At 48.6% G+C, this 17,848-nt stretch overlaps 2 protein-coding genes across 7 annotated transcripts; one reads left to right on the top strand and one right to left on the bottom strand.

Moving 5' to 3' along the window:
• The first annotated feature begins 3,647 nt into the window (after nucleotides 1-3,647).
• On the top strand, nucleotides 3,648-9,582 carry LOC127341307 (protein DETOXIFICATION 45, chloroplastic). Of its 6 annotated transcripts, none has more exons than XR_011754886.1 (14): nucleotides 3,649-4,118; nucleotides 4,501-4,619; nucleotides 5,223-5,366; nucleotides 5,452-5,573; nucleotides 5,748-5,883; nucleotides 6,229-6,325; nucleotides 6,748-6,848; nucleotides 7,500-7,663; nucleotides 7,901-7,972; nucleotides 8,107-8,223; nucleotides 8,297-8,392; nucleotides 8,478-8,599; nucleotides 8,786-8,866; nucleotides 9,326-9,582. XR_011754886.1 is itself a non-coding variant. In XM_051367116.2 (14 exons), the coding sequence occupies exons 1-14, from the start codon at nucleotides 3,793-3,795 to the stop codon at nucleotides 9,341-9,343; spliced, it is 1,686 nt and encodes a 561-aa protein (XP_051223076.1). In that variant the 5' UTR covers nucleotides 3,649-3,792; the 3' UTR covers nucleotides 9,344-9,582. The 6 variants fall into 6 exon arrangements, 4 of the variants coding, with proteins under 4 accessions (XP_071684044.1, XP_071684045.1, XP_051223076.1 ...); XR_011754887.1 differs by having other exon boundaries at nucleotides 9,332-9,582; XM_051367116.2 differs by having other exon boundaries at nucleotides 8,809-8,866; nucleotides 9,332-9,582.
• Nucleotides 9,583-11,557: 1,975 nt separating this feature from the next.
• LOC127341308 (protein ELC-like) lies at nucleotides 11,558-13,152 on the bottom strand. The gene has a single exon (XM_051367117.2). The coding sequence runs from the start codon at nucleotides 13,039-13,041 to the stop codon at nucleotides 11,827-11,829; it is 1,215 nt and encodes a 404-aa protein (XP_051223077.2). The 5' UTR covers nucleotides 13,042-13,152; the 3' UTR covers nucleotides 11,558-11,826.
• Between the last annotated feature and the right edge of the window lie 4,696 nt (nucleotides 13,153-17,848).

Consider the following 17,848-nt stretch of genomic DNA (forward strand, 5'->3'; position numbering starts at 1 on the left):
ATCCTCTATCCTCTGCCTCACCGCTCACCGGCTTCACGACGAGGATGGCCAGCCTGGAACGATAAGGCGCACAAGCCCATTGAGGAGAGGAGAGAAAAATGGCCCTCCCATGGAGTGCAGCCGCGCAGGTGTTCGTCTACCTCCCTCGGGGCGACAGCAGCCTCCTCTCAAGTCTCCCGGCAGCATTCATCCACCTCCACACGGTGGTGCTCGACGGACGCCTCCCCATGGTAGTGCTCGGCGGGGGTGCTTGGCGGCAGCCTCCCAACGGGCCACGGCGACGCTCGGCGGTCGCCTCCCCACGGCTAGGCGGAGGTGCTTGGCGGCAGCCGACCCGCGGCGGCGCTCGTCGACCGGCTCCCCACGGCGGTGCTCGGCGGGGGTGCTTGGCGGCAGCCTCCCCGCGGCAGCGCTCGTCGACCACCTCCCCGCGGCGGCGCTCGGCGGCGACCTTGCGAGCTGCTCTGGCCAGGAGCGGTTAAGGGATTAGGTGAGGCGTGCGTGTGTGGCCAGAAATGCTCTCGGTGGGGATAAGTGTGTCGCGTGTCTTCTTTCGTTCCTATAGGGAAACGATGCGCGAAGCCGCCGCACGGGAGAGTGATCAGTGCGGCGCTTTTCCGTAGATTTTCCCAACAATCAAAGTACCAAAATAAAAAAAAACGCGCGGCCGTCTCAGATAAGTATAAGAAAACATTGCCACATCTCAATTTTTTTTTTTTTTTTGCCATTGCAGTGCCTTTTTGGAGTTTCTCGGCTTATATAAGAAAGAGAAACGTGGCGAGAACCAACTAATTAAAGACGAACTAGCACTTTATTACATGGTCGAAGCCTCGCCGAAGAAAGCAACCAGGGTACTACAATTTCAGATATTTGTTGAGCTGCATGCTGCGCGTTCGTTGTTCGTTCACTGTGGTGTGGGTTGGCCGGCGTAGATGGCGTCGACATGGCCGGGTCCGTGCTGCTGCTGGGGCGGCGGCGCTAGAGATACAAAAGAAGAAGAACACATAGCATGTTGATGTCGTCAGAGTCAGAGAGATCCACAATGGAAAAGTAGAAACCAAGTCGCAGTTAAAAGCACGGCTGACCAGTACCGGAGCATCTGTCGGCGACGAGCTGGACGGCCCTGCTGTTTGGGCCTCCGCAGGCTACGTAGATATCGGGGAGCTCCTGTATAGTGAGGTCACTCATAATGAACGCCGGCTCCTCTTCCAGGTGGCAAATGCAGAGGGGGTCGACCGTCAGTGAGGTCTCCACGGCGGACCGCACCGCCTCGCAGCAAGCTGTGCCATGGCGGCGGTAGCCCTCCTCGTCCGGCCGACAGAACGAGTCCAGTTGGTCGGCGATCTCCGTCGTGTCGCACGACTCTGCCGCTGCGCAAGCTGCCGCTGCGAGGAGTGCGACTCCGACGAAGAGGATGGCGTGGTTCCGAGAGAGCTTCATGGTCCAGATACTCAGCCGCGTCAGGATTCTGGAGGCGCTGGTGGGGAGAAAGAGAAGATTCAGGTGTAGCCATGGGGCACAGACTCGAGGGCAGATTTGTAGGCGCTCTGAGAGCTGTCACAATGCTCGATCCAAGGCAGAGCGACGAAGAGATGAGCTAGCGACCGGCCGGAGGGGGCAATGACAGATGCGTGACTAAACCGTTGCGTGAGCGGAGTGCTGGAGCATGGAGGCAAGAGTGAAGGAAGGAATGCCTGAGTAGAATGCATGTGAAGAAAGAGAAAGTGCTGTCACATCACCCTCTTGCTCGATCATCATGTTATGTATCATCACACAACGTGTCATTGTCTCATACATGGTTCCAAGGTTCCAAGTTGTTGAGGATCTTGACCTTGTTGCTAGCTCTTTAACAAGCTTAAGTTTATAAAAACGAAACTGATATGCATCTTCTTTTGTGGTTTCAAGTTTAGAAGTTTTACCGGTTGTTCTTTTAGCGAAGTTTCATACTTCTTCTTATTTGGTATTCTACCTCTTGCTATTTCTTCAGTCTTATACCCTCTATAAGATAAATCTTATTCGTAGCTTTTCAAAAGCTCAAGTTTGATAAAATCGGAGTCCGGACGTAAAAGTTATCACTGTTTTCATATTCTTTTTGAAAAACTGACGTAGAAACCAGTGCCGCCGGGCTCACCGCCATAACAAACTGACAACCGCCAAAAAATTCCAGTATATGCCGAAAGGCTATAAAGAGCGCCGTTCGACGGCTCGCGCGATATCCTGGCGTGGAAACTGTCACGCCAGTTTGGACATTGCGGCGGGGAAACCGGCGGTGCCAGGCTCCTTACCAGTTTTGCTAGTCGATTCCAGCTTGGCCAATCTTGACTGATCGTTTTTTTGCTCAAATGGTAATATTTTGCTTTTCCTATAAAAGGAAATTGCTTCCTTTACCTTCCCTCCTATGATTATTGCAATTTTTTAGGGCTTTGAAAGAGGAGATCTAGATGTACAACCTCTACTAATCCATTTGTTGTGGATATGCTAACTAGGTATACCACAACGGTCTCAATTCAGGTAAACCCGGGTGGCCCACAGGTAAACCCTAACCCAACCGAGCGGCCTAGTTGCTAGAGAATCAAGATGGAGGAGTCCAGCCCGGAACCCAGTAGGTCGGATCCCTGACGTGTAAGGCAAGATAATGTAATGTAGGTTAGACTTAGTTGTATCCAGTTGGATCTCTAGCAAGTAACTCTATATCTGTGCGTCTTTATAAGCCGGATCCTGGGAGCTCTAGAGGTACAGACAACACAACTCATTGTAATCTTGCACTTGTTTCCTGATAATTCCAGACACGAAATAGTAAGGCATCGTCACCGTCGTGAGGTTTCTGAAACTGGGTAACTCATGTGTCCCTGTCCCGGTCACTCCTCGTCTCATGGCTCCACTCTTTCTCCCCTCCGTGAGGCACCCATCAGCGGAGTACGGTCGAATACGTAACGGCAATTGGCGCCCACCGTGGCCAACAACGCCGTGAGGCCAGATCCGGGCGAGAACCTCTTTTGTAGGTATCGATGACACTGTTGTTGTCGGACACATGCTTTACGCTGACAACTACCCGATCGTTCCCGATGACAAGTGCTGGATTGCGGCTAAGGAGAACATCGTCCATTGTTCCATCGTCCCAGTCGGTGGAGTGCACCTCTTCATCGGCAAAACTAGCGATTCCACTAGATTTGCTGGAACAAGTCCCGCATGTACCGCCGTCGAGCTAGATATGTCAGCGGGAGATCGATCTAGGTAGGATCCGCCAATGAGTGGATTCGTTCTAGATCTGAAAAATTCGAATCCCACCCAAATCACCCATGTGCTGGATATAATGGTGGAAGACCAATGCAATCCACATAGGTTTTCCAGGTCTTAGAGAAACAAATGTGTTTCTTTGTCAATTTTCTATGTGCCGATCCGTACCCGAAGGGGACGCTAGAAACGACGAGTCAATACCGGATGCCCTCGATGGTAAATAGGAGGACCCCGCGATCATGCCGGGGATTTTTGTTTCAGCGAAAACGTTGGGCCGGCGTGGGCCAACGAGGGGACTCGTCACAAGTTCCTTGGGTTTGAGAAACCCAGCGTGGTACATGGCCGGCCCACCGAAGAAAGACAGCAGGCCCGCCCATTGTTTCGTCACATCTTTATCCTCTCTCTCTCTTTCTGTGTGCCTTTGCCGTTCCTCTTCTTCCTTCGGGACTCTGCTGCCATCTTGTCATCTTCCTTCCCCGCCATTGGAGTGGCTGCGCTCTCCGGCTCCAAGCTCAAGTTGGTGGAGAAATTCCGCATCCGCCGAGATTCTGACGTATGGGGATGAAGGCACTCGTCTCCGGCCAGCCCGCGCTGCTCTGCCCAAGGCCTGCCACTAGGCCTCGGAGCACTTCACGCGCCGCCGCCGCCGCCGTTTCTTGGTCCTTATCTTCTTCTTCCCCTACTACCAGGAGGAGGGCATCCTTATCCCTATCCCTAGAAACAAGCAAACCAACCGCCATCGTCCAGGTTCCCAGCGATTTGGCAAGGCGGCGCGCCGCAATTCCTTGTCCCCCCCGCGCGCTATCGCAGCCTCAGGATGCTGCTGCTGCTGACGACGACGCCGCCTCCTCTCTTGCTGCAAAGGCAAATGACGCTCTATTGTAAGATTCCGTTTCCCCTGTACTTCTCAATACTAGATTTTATCCATTCATGACCACGTCTGTGGACACTATGATCTTGTTTGAACTGGGATTACAGCATACACTTCCTGTCTGTCAGATGTTTACCAGCTTGGATCAACACTCATGTACATCTGTTACCAAACTGAAAATACCATACTGTTGATTGATTGCACAAACTATATATACCAGGAACTGAACTTTTTTCCCCCGCAAAAAAAGAGAGAGATGGAACTGAACTTTTTTCTGACACCCAAGACTTCTGTCCAGCTGCCTTTCTAGTAGCATTATTATTGACATTCATTATAATAAATCTCCGCATTCCTGCATGATATGTGTCTGCCTTTGTGCAACAATCGGACAGTGGGCTTCATCCTGGGAGTGTCGGCATCGAGCTCATTCTGCTGGCTCTGCCAGCAGTTCTAGGCCAAGCCATCGACCCGATGGCACAACTCATGGAGACCGCATACATCGGTAAATTAGGTAACTACTTTGTGCTTCCATATCTTGTACTCCTCACAAGTTGTCTCTTTATTTCTCAAGATCGCTGAACATAACCCCTCCCCTGTCCTTATTTATTAGTATCTTTTCTTGTTGGAGAGTGACTCCGTGATCAATATCACTCATGTTTCTTGCATATCAAAATTATGTGGAATGTGAGCCCCATAAAGTTCTTTTGTACTCAGTTGCTTGAACTTGTCTATGTCCTACCAGATTAGCATACGTTATCATGTACTTGAACAGCAAAATCTTGTGAAACATCGAATTTACAGTTGCACATCACATTATGATGTTAATTTAAGAATGAGTGGTTAAATCTTCATTTATTAGCATGAGCCTGTTCCATTTTTCCTACCCAAACTTGCTTGGGAAAAAAAGGCTTTGATGTTGTTGATGTTGAGGCTGTTCTATTTTGTGAAATCACACAACATGAGGATTGATATTGCCTCATATGGGGAGCCTTAGGCATGCTACTACACACTGTCAGCATCTGGTTTGCCCTCTTAAGGTGTTTTGTACACATCTGTGCTGCATAAAGCAATCTGTTAGTTATTTTCTGATTCAATCTTGGCATTTGTTCTGAAGGTGCCCTGGAGCTAGCATCGGCTGGTATCGGTGTGGCTATTTTCAACATTCTATCCAAGATTTTTAACATTCCATTGTTGAGCATAGCAACCTCATTTGTGGCAGAGGATATTTCCAAGAATGCTAGTAAGCATTCTAGTTCAGGTAACAGGATCATCTCATAAATAAAAATTGAGCATGTGTATATCATGCTTATTCAGGCAATGGAACTTGACTCTCTGTGTTGCAGGCAAATTGGAGCTGCCATCTGTCTCATCGGCTTTGGTTTTAGCTGCTGGTATTGGTATAATTGAAGCATTGGCATTGTTCCTAGGATCTGGATTGTTTCTTAAACTAATGGGTGTGTCACATGTATGTTCATATTATGATGATGCCTGTTATCTTTGACGTTTTCATTTTAGGGAGCACTGTTTATCATTTATTTCTTTTACGCACATTATGGACAATGGATCCTTAACTGGATTCAGAAAAACGAATTTTCACTTGTGCATGTTAGCCAAAAGTCTAAGTTTAGTTCTTACACAGGCCTCTCCAATGTATGAATCTGCGCGACTCTTTCTTTCACTGAGAGCTTTAGGAGCACCTGCAAATGTGATTATGTTAGCAGTGCAGGGTATCTTTCGTGGCTTCAAGGATACCAAGACTCCTGTACTTTATATAGGTAACTACCAAGGAATGCTCATCGTTTGCTTATTGGCATTGCTTTTTCACAAGTTGTGAGTGTGATTGTGTGAAGAGTACCTTTTGATGTATATAATGGTGTAGCGCCCCCAAATTTTCTGATATTTTTCTTTTCTGTGCCTAACAAATATTTTGCATTACATACTAGTACTGCCTTTTTTTTATATGTTGCATTTCCCATGTCAAAACCCATGAAATCATTAATGCATTTGCATATTAATGATGTTTGTAAGCAAGTCATTTGAATTGGAGCGTTCCATACAAGTTATCTGATGTAAAATATCTCCCTTCTCTCAAACTTAATGATTCTTTAAAACATCTGTAGGTTTGGGGAATCTTTCAGCTGTAGCCCTTCTTCCTTTACTTATATATGGTTTTCAGCTTGGTATAACAGGAGCCGCAATTTCTACAGTTGCATCCCAGTAAGTTTTCTGAGTACCTAGGTCGGTGTTATCTGAGTACAGCGAGAATTTTGGAAGGCAAATAAGACATACACCAGCAAATGTTTTCCTGAAGTTTTCCATTTCTTGTGAATAATCAAAGGAAACAACACTGGCTATTAAAATTGAACTTTCCTTTTCCCTTATTTGGGTACATTCAAAATGCAGTAAACATATGCAGCGTGGGTCTTGGCGGTATTATGGGATTTACTGGTTGTTAGCAGATCTGCTGGTATTGTGAAATGCAGTTTATTGGCTATATGATTACCCATGTCAGATTTACTATCAAGAGATGCAGTGTAGTACCCATAATATTTGGCTGTTGGGAGCCTCACGTTTCTTGTAGTTTCAGCGTGAGCTTGTCTCTGGTACAAGTTCTAACTTTGTTTCTGTTCATGACATAGGTACATTATTGCAATATTGCTTATATGGTCTCTAAGTAAAAAAGCTGTCCTGCTTCCTCCAAGGATGGACCAGTTAGAGTTCAGTGGATATTTAAAATCTGGTGAGTCTCTGATGCTACTGTCCTACTCATTCATTAGTCAGACTCTAAATCGAAGTTCTTCATATATGCTTTTCTTGGCCCCCAGAGTATGGACTTTGTTTATTCAGATTGCAGTTTACTGGAATCTGGATTCCTTTCCGAGACTCTGTATTTTTAGGCAAAACATGGAGGCTTGTTTGTTCCTTCTGTAGAAGTTTGTCCTGCCAAACATTCTATATTTAATACATTTGTATTGGAATGGACACTTAAGTGCTTCAAAAGACAGTCTATTTCAAGGCCTGATGATGACATGTACAAGAGCAGGAAAATAATTGTAAACACCCTACACAAGTAGCTAACGACGGCATACAATACATTCCTGACAGTTCAAAAGAAAGAAGATGTAGCCTGATTTGGTATATTTTTCAGATAGGAAGACCAACTTATCATTGACAAAGCTCTCACACTGTATCTTCTCATGATACATTATATGTCTGCTGGCCAATAGGCAACAAAAGATCCTTGTGTCCCTTTTGTTACTGTGCTAGTCTTTGGAGATCTCATTCCATCTTGCTTGCACTAAACTTGTGCATTTTTCTATATTTTCTTTCTTTTTCTCTCTTCCCACCTGCAGCTTTAATTTCATCATCTTTGTATTCTTGAAATGCTAAGGGGGCATGCTGTTGGGAAGAACCCTCTCGATTCTATTAACCATGACCATTGGTACGTCGATGGCTGCTCGACAAGGCCCAACAGCTATGGCTGCTCATCAGATCTGTTTGCAAGTATGGCTTGCTGTATCTTTGCTTGCAGACTCTCTAGCAGTTTCTGCACAGGTATGTATTTTCTATTGTAAAAATCATCCTGGCTTCTAAATCAACTTCCTTTTGCACCTTCCTTTATGTATTTTACAGTTTATTATACATAGAGCCTCATAGGCATGCTACCAATATCTAAGACATAATACTAAGTACATTACCATAATGCAGAATTGCATTAATACAGAAATTGTCCCTCCACCTAAAGGTCTATCCGCTCCACAAGTCCAGTCTAACTCTGCTTGTGTTTTTTAGGCTCTGATAGCAAGCTCTTATGCCATATTAGACTACAAAAGGGTTCAGAAGATAGCAATGTTTGCTTTGAAGGTGATACATACTCTTTTTTTTTGTATTGCGAAGTTCAGTTTATGTACAGACACACTTCACTGATTTTGTATTTTTTTTAGAGATGCATCAATGTCTCTTTTTTATGTAAAACCAACAATTACTGTCCCTTGCAGACAGGAGCATTCAGCGGATTAGCTTTAGCAGCTGGCCTGTATATCTCATTTGGCAATATAGCAAGGCTATTTACCAATGACCCCGAGGTTCTAATGGTTGTGAAGTCATGTGCACTGGTACACCTTCTTACCTCACCATTTCATCGTTACATACACCATATCTAGCCTTACCCTAAAACTCTCCGTTTAGTTTGTGTGTGCCAGTCAACCAATCAATGCCTTGGCATTCATCTTTGATGGTCTGCATTATGGCGTCTCAGATTTTGACTATGTTGCTCAGGCTACGGTATGGGAACCAGTCGTCGGTAGATTGTAGATTGTTCTTCTTTCTATTGGCCATCAAATTTCTTAATTTTGTTTGGATTGGGCAGATTGTGGTGGGGATAGTGTCATCGTTAGTCTTGTTATATGCTCCATCGGTCTTTGGCCTGGCCGGAGTTTGGGCTGGTTTGACAACACTTATGGGACTGCGCATGGTTGCAGGCATCGTAAGGTGATTATGGTTATTGTTTGTTGTTCTGTTATGTGCAAAGTATACATGTAAATATGATACTACATGTAACAAAATAGTCTGATGCATTCCTTGTCACATGCCACTTGGCAGAATGTGGTATTGTTTTTTCTTTTGAATATGGAGCACACCGTTGTTTTCTGATACTCTCCCATGTTCTCGTCTTAGTGCATTCATTGGCAAAATTTCAGGTTGATGTGGAAATCAGGACCTTGGTCATTTTTGCATAAGGAGGAACCGAAACCCGAGGTCTGTTTACTATTACCTGGTGTCTTCTTATAACATTGCATGTAGAGGTACTTTGTATCCTGCGTCAAATTATGTTTACCTGCGGGAATATTGTCTTAAATTGACTAGAGATGAGGTAATGTGACTATGTGACTCACTGCGAACTGCTAGAAGCTAAGCAGATGCTATTCACCATGAACTGTTGGGTATCATGTCTCAAAGCTCTAGCTGACAGGCAACAGCCAGCAATGCATTCATACCCTCTAGGATATGCAAAATTGACAAGGCATGGCCAACAAAACTGACATTAGTATAGCAACTTCAAACTAATCCTCTCAACAAGGAGCTAGCGTATTTTTCATTATGGTAATGAATCTTGTAAATCATAGTACCCATGATATTGTGCATGCGTGGGATATATTCATTATCTTTTGCGTCATCATTATTATGCGGAGCGGTCTTTAACTATTGTAGTTCCAGGTGCAGCGATTTGCATAATCTCTTATCCAGCAAGTCAGCCAGTGTAGCGTAGAGCTAGCGCAGGTGTTAGAGGTGAGCTGGGAGCGGCTTCTCGAGACTGAACAAAACCAGTTGAAGAATCAAGAAGACCAAGAGTCAAGAGAAGGTTGGCGATTGGGAGAGTGATGGTTGTTATTTCGCATTTGTGTTCAATCTTCTGTTGATGATTCCATATATAATTATATCATAAATGGGTCTCGTACCCTCAATTCCAGTTCCTTGTGCTGTGTTGTGTATGGTACACATGTTATTTGCGATGTTGACTACCTAGATATCCATACTGACTCATGTCCTCTAGACCAAGATTAGGCAGATCACTCGGGATATGCTATTGTTTTGAGATTATTTGATGCATTACATCAACTAAATAGACAGAAAATACACATACTTTATGTAATCACCATTAGATTTACCAGAAATGTACTACACCCAGCACCACTCCTGAAACTCTACAATAGACCAAACATTTGTGTTGAATCTCAACATAATCTGACCATTTAAATGGTAAAACAGCAACAAAACAGCACATTCATTAATAGAGGGGCAGAATATTTAAGCAAAATAAAAGTTAACGCGATAACTTCACTAGATCAATTACAACAGCCTGTGGGTCAGGAGTCAGGACCACCTTGGCAATGGACATAACTTGAGAGATCTCCCGAATTAACACAGCAATCTCATGGGAAGCGAGTACCTTGTTCTGATAAATCACCCTCTCCTTTCATTCAAAATGCCCCACCACAAGGACTCAAGACACACGTGTGTATAAAATCGTGGATGGATGAAACAGATTCTATCAAGATTTTCCTTTTGCAAGGGACCTTAAAATAGATGACTGTATGCCAGCTAAAACTCCAACACTAATATATACAGCCTAGGTCAAACATAACCAGTTCCTAATGAGAAATAGGTCACCTGGTAAAAAAATCACCAGTGTTGTTGTGTACTACATTTTCAAGCAATTCCATTTTAGCAGAAAATAGTAGAGAAAATGACTTAGAATTCATGTGGCAGTCTAGTCAGATAATTAAGGAACCATATTAGCAGAACTAAAGCTACACCAAAGGCTAGATATATTTGCGATAAAATGGTCGGGTAACTGATAATATACAGACTTGAATCTCAGATGATTCCAAAGCATTCACAAAACTTCAGTTACAATGTAGACAATAAGGTTATGTCGCCCCATCACAACACTTGCACAAAACAAAATTCTCAACTATTAGGCATATTTCAGTTTCATGTTTTGAGAGAAAAATAAGTTCATGGTGGCACTAAAAAAAACAGATATCAGCCCCAAGGCATTGTCTCCAGTGTAGACACAATGTTGACCCAAGACACATCATTATGTGAAGGAGAACCCACATGAGGAGTGTCGGCCACCCCTCCGTTCCAGGAACACTGACAATATTTCATATATTGCTATTCTGGCTGACTAATTTTCATATATTGCTATTCTGGCAATATTAGAACTTAATATTTCCTACTCCTAACATTGCAGAATTACTGTATCCTAAGTTAATATATACAGTCGCTCAGAATCCACACAAGAGATCAAGGGACCATAAAATAGATCATTGTATGCCTGCACAAACCCCGACATTGGCTAGGTTATACATAAGCAGTTCCTAATAGGCAAATTGGGCACTATAAATAAGAAAATCGCCATTGTCACTGTCTACACCATTTTCAAGTAAATCCTTTATAGTGGAAAACAGCAGGGAAAAGGCCTTACAATTCTTATGGCAGTCCAAATAGGAAATTAAGGAATGTGGTCTGGAATTGAAGAAACATTTATCAGAAAATCATATTCATGGAACTAACAAGGCTAGATATATTTCGCATAAAATGATCAAACAATTCACATACAAACTTGAATCTCAGATGCCACCAAAGCATTGGCAAAACTTCAGTTACAATGTAGACAATAAGTTCATTTCTCCCCATTTACAACATTTGCACAAGACAGAATTCACAACTAGTCGACATTTTCCAGTTTCAAGTCTTAAGAGTAAGTTCAAGGTGCCACAGTAAAGAAAAAATACAATCCCCAAGGCATTGTGAATTCCATATATTTTTGCTATCTTAATTTCCATCGTTGGAATATTGTACAGCAAGATAACCAGGCTCTGAATGTTTGCCTATCAAACCATATAGCTCATAAAGACTTGGAATGGAAATCAGAACATCCGATAAGCTTAAAGGACAAAACTGAGATATGTACTGCAAGTTCAAAAACCCAATACAACACCATGAACCCAACTACTAAAACAATTTCTTATTGTGATACACACTAACATCCATCCATCTGTTGATATGTAGTAATCATCCTCACCAGAAACACAATGCTGCTAAGCGCAAACCGACACTGGTAACAAACTTTACACTGCGAGCGACTGTTACAACTGATAGAATCGGTTGAAAAGCAGCATGTATACTGACCTATCCCCCGGTGGTGGTCGCTATGACACATACTGTGGCGGTGCCCGTGCGGCCATCCTAGCAACCTGCGCCTGCTGCTGTGCTTGGTTGACCTTGGTGCCGAGGACACGCTGGAAGAACTGCTCCCTCGCCAGCGCGCGCACGCTCCTGAGGTAGCCGTCGAAGGGCACGGACCCTTCCTGGACGGCCTTGTCGAGCGCGTATATGGCGTCCTCGAGCGCCAGATCGGTGGCGGTGCACTCGAGCATCTGCCTGGACAGCGTGTCCGCTGGCTGAATGGCTGAGTCCGCTCCGGCGTCGTCGGCGGCTCCCTTGCGGTTCTCGGCGACCCAGGTCTCGATGACGTTGGTGGCACCCATCACGTCGAGGAGGCGGCGCTCGAGCGCCTCCTTCTCCTCCGTGATCCTGCGCACGCCCTCGTTTACGTGCACTCCCCGGCCACGCAGCTCGGCCTGCACAGCGAAGAGGGCCTCCACCTCGGCCTCGCGCGTGGTGCGCAGGGCGGCCGCGTCGGCGTAGGCGGTGTCGACGAGCTTGGCGATTGCGTTGCGCTTGAAGACCTCGGCGGGGTCCTCGGTGGGCGGGGGGCGCGCTGCGAGCTGGGGCGAGGCCGGGAACCTGTATGGGCGAGGGGCGTACATGGCAGCTTCTGAAGGGGGCGGGCGGGGAGAGGGAGCTGGAGCGGGGGTGATGGAGGAGGCCGGGGGAGGGGGGTTGGGATTGGGAGGAGCGGATCTGGTGAAGAGGGGCGGGTCGAGGCCGAATAGGTGGGAGAGGGACCTGGCGAGGTCGAGGAGGTTGGAGGACGGGAATACCCAGGAGCGGAGGTATGGCGCGCCGGCGACGAGGCCGGAGCGGTCGACGAGCGGGTGGTTGGGCTTGATGAGCATGTCGCGGGTCGGGGAGAGGAAGACGAGCGGCGGGGCGCGCGGGTAGGGCTCGGGGAGCCAGATGACGGCGGGGAGGTTGTAGACGTGGCCGCCGTGGGTCATGGGGATGGTGCCGTCGGCCTGGAGCAGGTGCGCGGCGCGGCCGTCGTTGTGGGTGAAGAGGGCGGCCCTGGGGCGGAGGGACGGGAAGGCGTCGGCGAGCGCGACGAGGTGGTTGCGGATCAGCCACTTGACGTCCTCCGCGTAGGGCAGCGCCGAGGGGCCCCGCTGGGAGAGCGCCGTGTTGAGGAACTGGTGCGCGTACTGCGCGCCGCTCGCTGCCGGCGGCGGCGGCGACGGGGCCATCGGAGATCGGGGTCGTAGGGTTTCCGCTTGCTTTCCTGATGGATTGGGGATTGGGGATTGGGATTGGGTGGGGAGGGAAGGGAAGAGGAAGACTCCGCTTGCTTGCTTGCTTCCCTGTTGTAGCCTTTGCAACCAAGGAAGGAAGGAACCAGCCAGGACACGTTTTTTGATTTTTGTTTGGAAAACGCTGCCCTTCCCCCGGGGGATAGCGCGTTCGCATCGTCCGCCTCCTAGGCGTGACGCGTGTCCTTCCATGCGCGGTGCCAGCGACGGGTCAACATCACCTTATCTCCTCCGTGAGACCGTGACCCATCTCCTCCACACTCTTCTCCTTCCCCATTTTCTTCTCTCGCCTCCCAGCGCTTCAGCTCTCTGACAACCACGACCACGACGCCTCGTCTCTCCCGTGAGCACACCATGAATACTCCTCCGGCCTTCACCTCCACGAGCGCACCGCCCGGCCGCCGGCCACCATTTCATGAGCGTCGCCCCCAATCGTCGTTCTTCCTCCTCCTCGGTGTGTTGCTGCGACTCTCGCCGCCGACCATTCTTTGCAAGTCCCGCCGCCACTGCAAGTTGCGCCATGGACGCCGGAGGAGTGGGGCCGCGCAGCCTCTGATGGATTCGGGGCGGCGAAGGAGCTGCCATGCGCGATGCTGCGAGCGCCGGCGTTGGAGCTCCGAGCGGCGGCGGCGCCTGCTACAAAGGGCGTCGGCGTCTGCTACATGTGGAGGCGGCGGTTGCTACACAGGGCGCCGGCGTTCGCTACAACAGGTGTCGCTTTGCTACACAGCGCGGCGCTCGCTACAACGACGGCGGCGGTTGCTACACATTGTAAGGCTTCGCTAACAAAGTGAGGCGGCGGTTGCTACAGGCGCAGGCATCCGCTACAATAGGAGGTGGCGGCCGCTACGAGAGGCCTACGTCGCTACAAAGGTTGCTACGGCGGCGACGCGATTAGCAGCAAACGCTTTGGCGGTTGCTACATAAGTCTTGGCCGTCTTTGCAAGAACAGCCGGCGAGACCGCGACAAGCTACAAGTATATGACGCCCGGTCTTGGCGTCTTTGCATCTGCGAAGGACCTCGGTCGCTTGTGGTGGTCTTTGCGGACGGCTGCCGGAGCGAACAACGGTTCTACCGGCGTGGCGGCGATGCGCAGCGAGGACTCGACGTCGCCGGCGTCTTTGCGTTCGTGCGGGCGCATCCGGCGAGCGCCGTTCTTTGCTGAAAGAGCGTCGGGGCTGCTACAAAAGTTCGCCGGCGTTGCTACAGGAGGTTGATGTTGCTGCTACAGAAGGCCACCGGCGCCGCTACAAGAGGCCGCCATCGCTGCCACCAACGGCGCCGGAGCTGCTACAAGCCATCCACCGCCGGCGATGCTACAAGGTTGCCGTCATTTGCTACAAACGGAGCGGGAGCTACAAGCGGCCGCCATCGCTGCTACAACGGAGCGAGAGCTGCTGCATGGCGTCCATCGCCGTCGCCGCTACAAATGACGCGTAGCTTGCACGCCGTCCACCGCCGTCGCCGCTACAAACGGCGCCGGAGGTACTTCAAGCGCGGTGCTAAAGGACTCGACGGCGGTACTGCGCCGGCTGAGTTCCGGTCCGTTGGCTCTGTGCGTGCGCTCGTTGGGAGGATAGCCGGGAATTTTATCTCCCTTTCTTTTGCAAACTGTGATGAGTCGTGGGGTCCACCCACGTGGGATGAATAGCCGTGACCCCGATGCACTGGGCGTTTTCTTTTGACTTCTCATGTACTCGATCCAACGGACCTACACATCCAGCTGTGTTTGATCGGGCGGCCGCGGACCCGGGGGATCCAGGATCTGATCCCCCGGGGGACGCTCAGCATCACCCTTTTTGTTTTGGTCAAGGAATTCTCATAGGCTTTCTACACACCAATAATGAGGGACCGATCAGACAACGTGAGATTTGGCCATCAACCACCACTTTAAAAATCCAACGGCTGGCAGCTCATTCATTCTAGTATGTTCTGAAATCCAAACTTTTACTCTTATAATTTCCTTTATTTCATTTCAATACCAGAGGAAATTATTTGGTAGAAATCAAGTATACATAATTCCGCTCAATTGAGAAGAAAATAGTGTGCGACAATGTGGGTACTTACGGTATGTCTAAGTCTTGGTCCAAATTTTCTAAAGTCTGTCAAGAGAAGTGCAACTTTTTTTCTTCGAAATGGAAGAGAAGTGCAACTGTAGTTTAAAGAAAAGTGCACTTTGTTTCAGTTACACTTTTCTACATCTTAGTACGAGTTGTATTTTTTTAAAAAAAAATTCTTAGGTGACTCACTTGAGTTTAGCAAAACTAGGGTAATTTTTTTTGAATGGTCACCGGGGGAGGGAGAAGACCCTCCACCTGAATGTATTCAAAGTTGCCTATAAGGCTTTGCAGCCTATTACAAGATGGAGTGCGTTCAAGTGAACCAGAAGTTTACATGGGGAAACCAGGGGAGAGATAAAACAAAAAAAACTCAACACACACAAACCTGGGGAGGGGGAGGTTTCCAGGTGCACCTTTGAGAAGCACAACCGGCGTGCTTGCACGGCGACCATCACCAGGGATACATGCATAGGTGGAGCTTTGAGGAGTGGCACTAACGCCATCGAAGGGTATCACGTTCCCGAGAAAATGCAGATTGCATCACAACACCTGCTTGCGTGGCGACTATCCGCTAGAAGGCAGCAACCATGAGCATAAAGGGCCAACGAGTGAAGCTGGCCTAGTCGAAGGGCCTCACTCCTTCAAGAGGATGATGCAGAAAACGAAGCTTCCGCAGCTGATAGAGTGCCAGAGCTGCGAGGAGTCTCTGCCAACGCCATCGAAGGGCATTGCAAAACCGAGATTCCGCCAACGTCACGAACCTTGACCGCGAACTCAGCCAGAGGGATAGCCCCAAGCACTTTGCGAGGTGGGGGGTACAAGCTGCGCCGTCGAAGGGGGATGATCAACCGAGACCGACCCAGAAACACGAAGCTCACGGCGGAACCGCAACCATCCCCATCGGATTTAGCCAAGCTTGCACAACCAACAAGAGCTGAAGTCGAAGGGCACCAAACCAAGCCCAATTGCCGCCGCCGAACAAGCAGCATGGGCTTCCCTTGCAACGCCTTCAACAAGGAAATCGACACACGCAGGCACCGTCATCGCGGAGCTTTCGCTCAGAACCTCAGCAAGAAGCTAACAAGGGGTGCATCTCCAAAGACCACGCCTCCAACGAGGGTTGGCGACGCCATTCCATCACCGCCGTGCTCGGCTTCGGTACAAAACAGAGCACGGATTTCTCCGGGGTACGCACCTCCATCATTAGCTGCTCATCGTGCGCCTGGAAGGGACGACAAGCTCCACCACCATGTCTAGACGAGAAGCATCATCCCAAGAGGGGAGGAGCCGCCGGACCGCCGACACAGCGTGGTGGAGGGCCACCGGCGGAACCACGCCCCTACGCAACGGGGAGGGCCGGAATTTGGACCCAAGGTCCACAGAGCCGGCCCGCGGCGGCACAGGCAGGGGCAACGGCCACACGCCGCCGAACCTGGAGAGGGGATCTCAACTCCGGCTTAGGCTCCAGGGTGGGGAGAGCACGTACCGAGATGCGGTCGCCGGCCGACGGCCAGGAAGGGGACGGATGGGGTCCCGCTGGAGATGGGAGAGGTAGTTGCAGCCATGGCAGAAATTTTGGATCTTGGGGGAGGAGCAACTTGGCGATGCGATGTAGAGCAGCAACGCCGGGAGCCCCACAGGCCCGCCGCCACCGCGGTGGAGGCCGGCGGCAGTGGCGGCGGGGAGGGGCAAGCTGGGTGGGCTGGGGGCCGTGGTGGCGGGGGGTTCTCCCGGGTCGCCCTAGGTCAGGACGACACGGGAGTCTGTCAGCCAATTATGGTTTCTTGATCAAGTTCTTCGTGGACCTCCGGAAGATTGTAATATTCCAAAAACTAAGTTCGCAATTTCACTCAGTTGAGAAGAAATTGGTGTGTGACAATGTGGATAATTACGGTCTGTCTAAGTCTCACTCAAGAAAATTGCAACTATAGTTCAAAGGAAAGTGCAACCCTCCGTTCTAGTTACACTTCTCTATCTATGGTTGCACTTTTCTTAGGTGACTATAATAAGATTTAGCAAAACCGAGGTAATTATGGATTCTTGATCAAGTTCTTCGTGAACCTTCCCAAGATTGTAATATCCCCCAAAATATGTGGGTTTGTGAGCTTCCATCCTCGTAGGACCCTAGTGAAAATCTATCTAAGAATCAAAGCAGGGAATGTCCACACCATGAACACATCTCAAACTAATAAAAATTTCCTTCTTCCTCTCCCAACGAGAACATTAGTTTCCTGCAAACAAGATCCTTCCAAACTCACCGGCCTTGCCGATGGAGAGATTTCAGGCCGTGCGAAATAAGTGGTCTGTTCCAGTGTTGATCATACAGAAGACAATGAAGAGAGATGGGAGCTGTTTAGTCTGCCTGGTAAAGTTTTCTTGCGCTGCTCTCTGTCTAATTGTTGTTCCATGACGAACAAATTGTTATAGCCATGCCTTCAAGTATGAGCACGCGCGACTTCTACGCCGGCTGCATGGAGAAGTGGTTACGGGTGAAGAACGCGTGCCCGGTGTGCAAATCGGCCAAGAGCAAACAAAAATAATCAGTGTTCCTCTATTCAGGTTCAGTTATATCTGTTTATTTTTTCGCGTCTTAGGCATGGAAATAAATGCAATAAGACAGCTCATTTTATGGGTTTTTGCATGTATTTCGTCTTGCTGTAAAAGAAGCTTTTAACAATCACCG

Source organism: Lolium perenne, chromosome 3 (genome assembly GCF_019359855.2).
Source record: "Lolium perenne isolate Kyuss_39 chromosome 3, Kyuss_2.0, whole genome shotgun sequence".
NCBI classification, from domain to species: domain Eukaryota; kingdom Viridiplantae; phylum Streptophyta; class Magnoliopsida; order Poales; family Poaceae; genus Lolium; species Lolium perenne.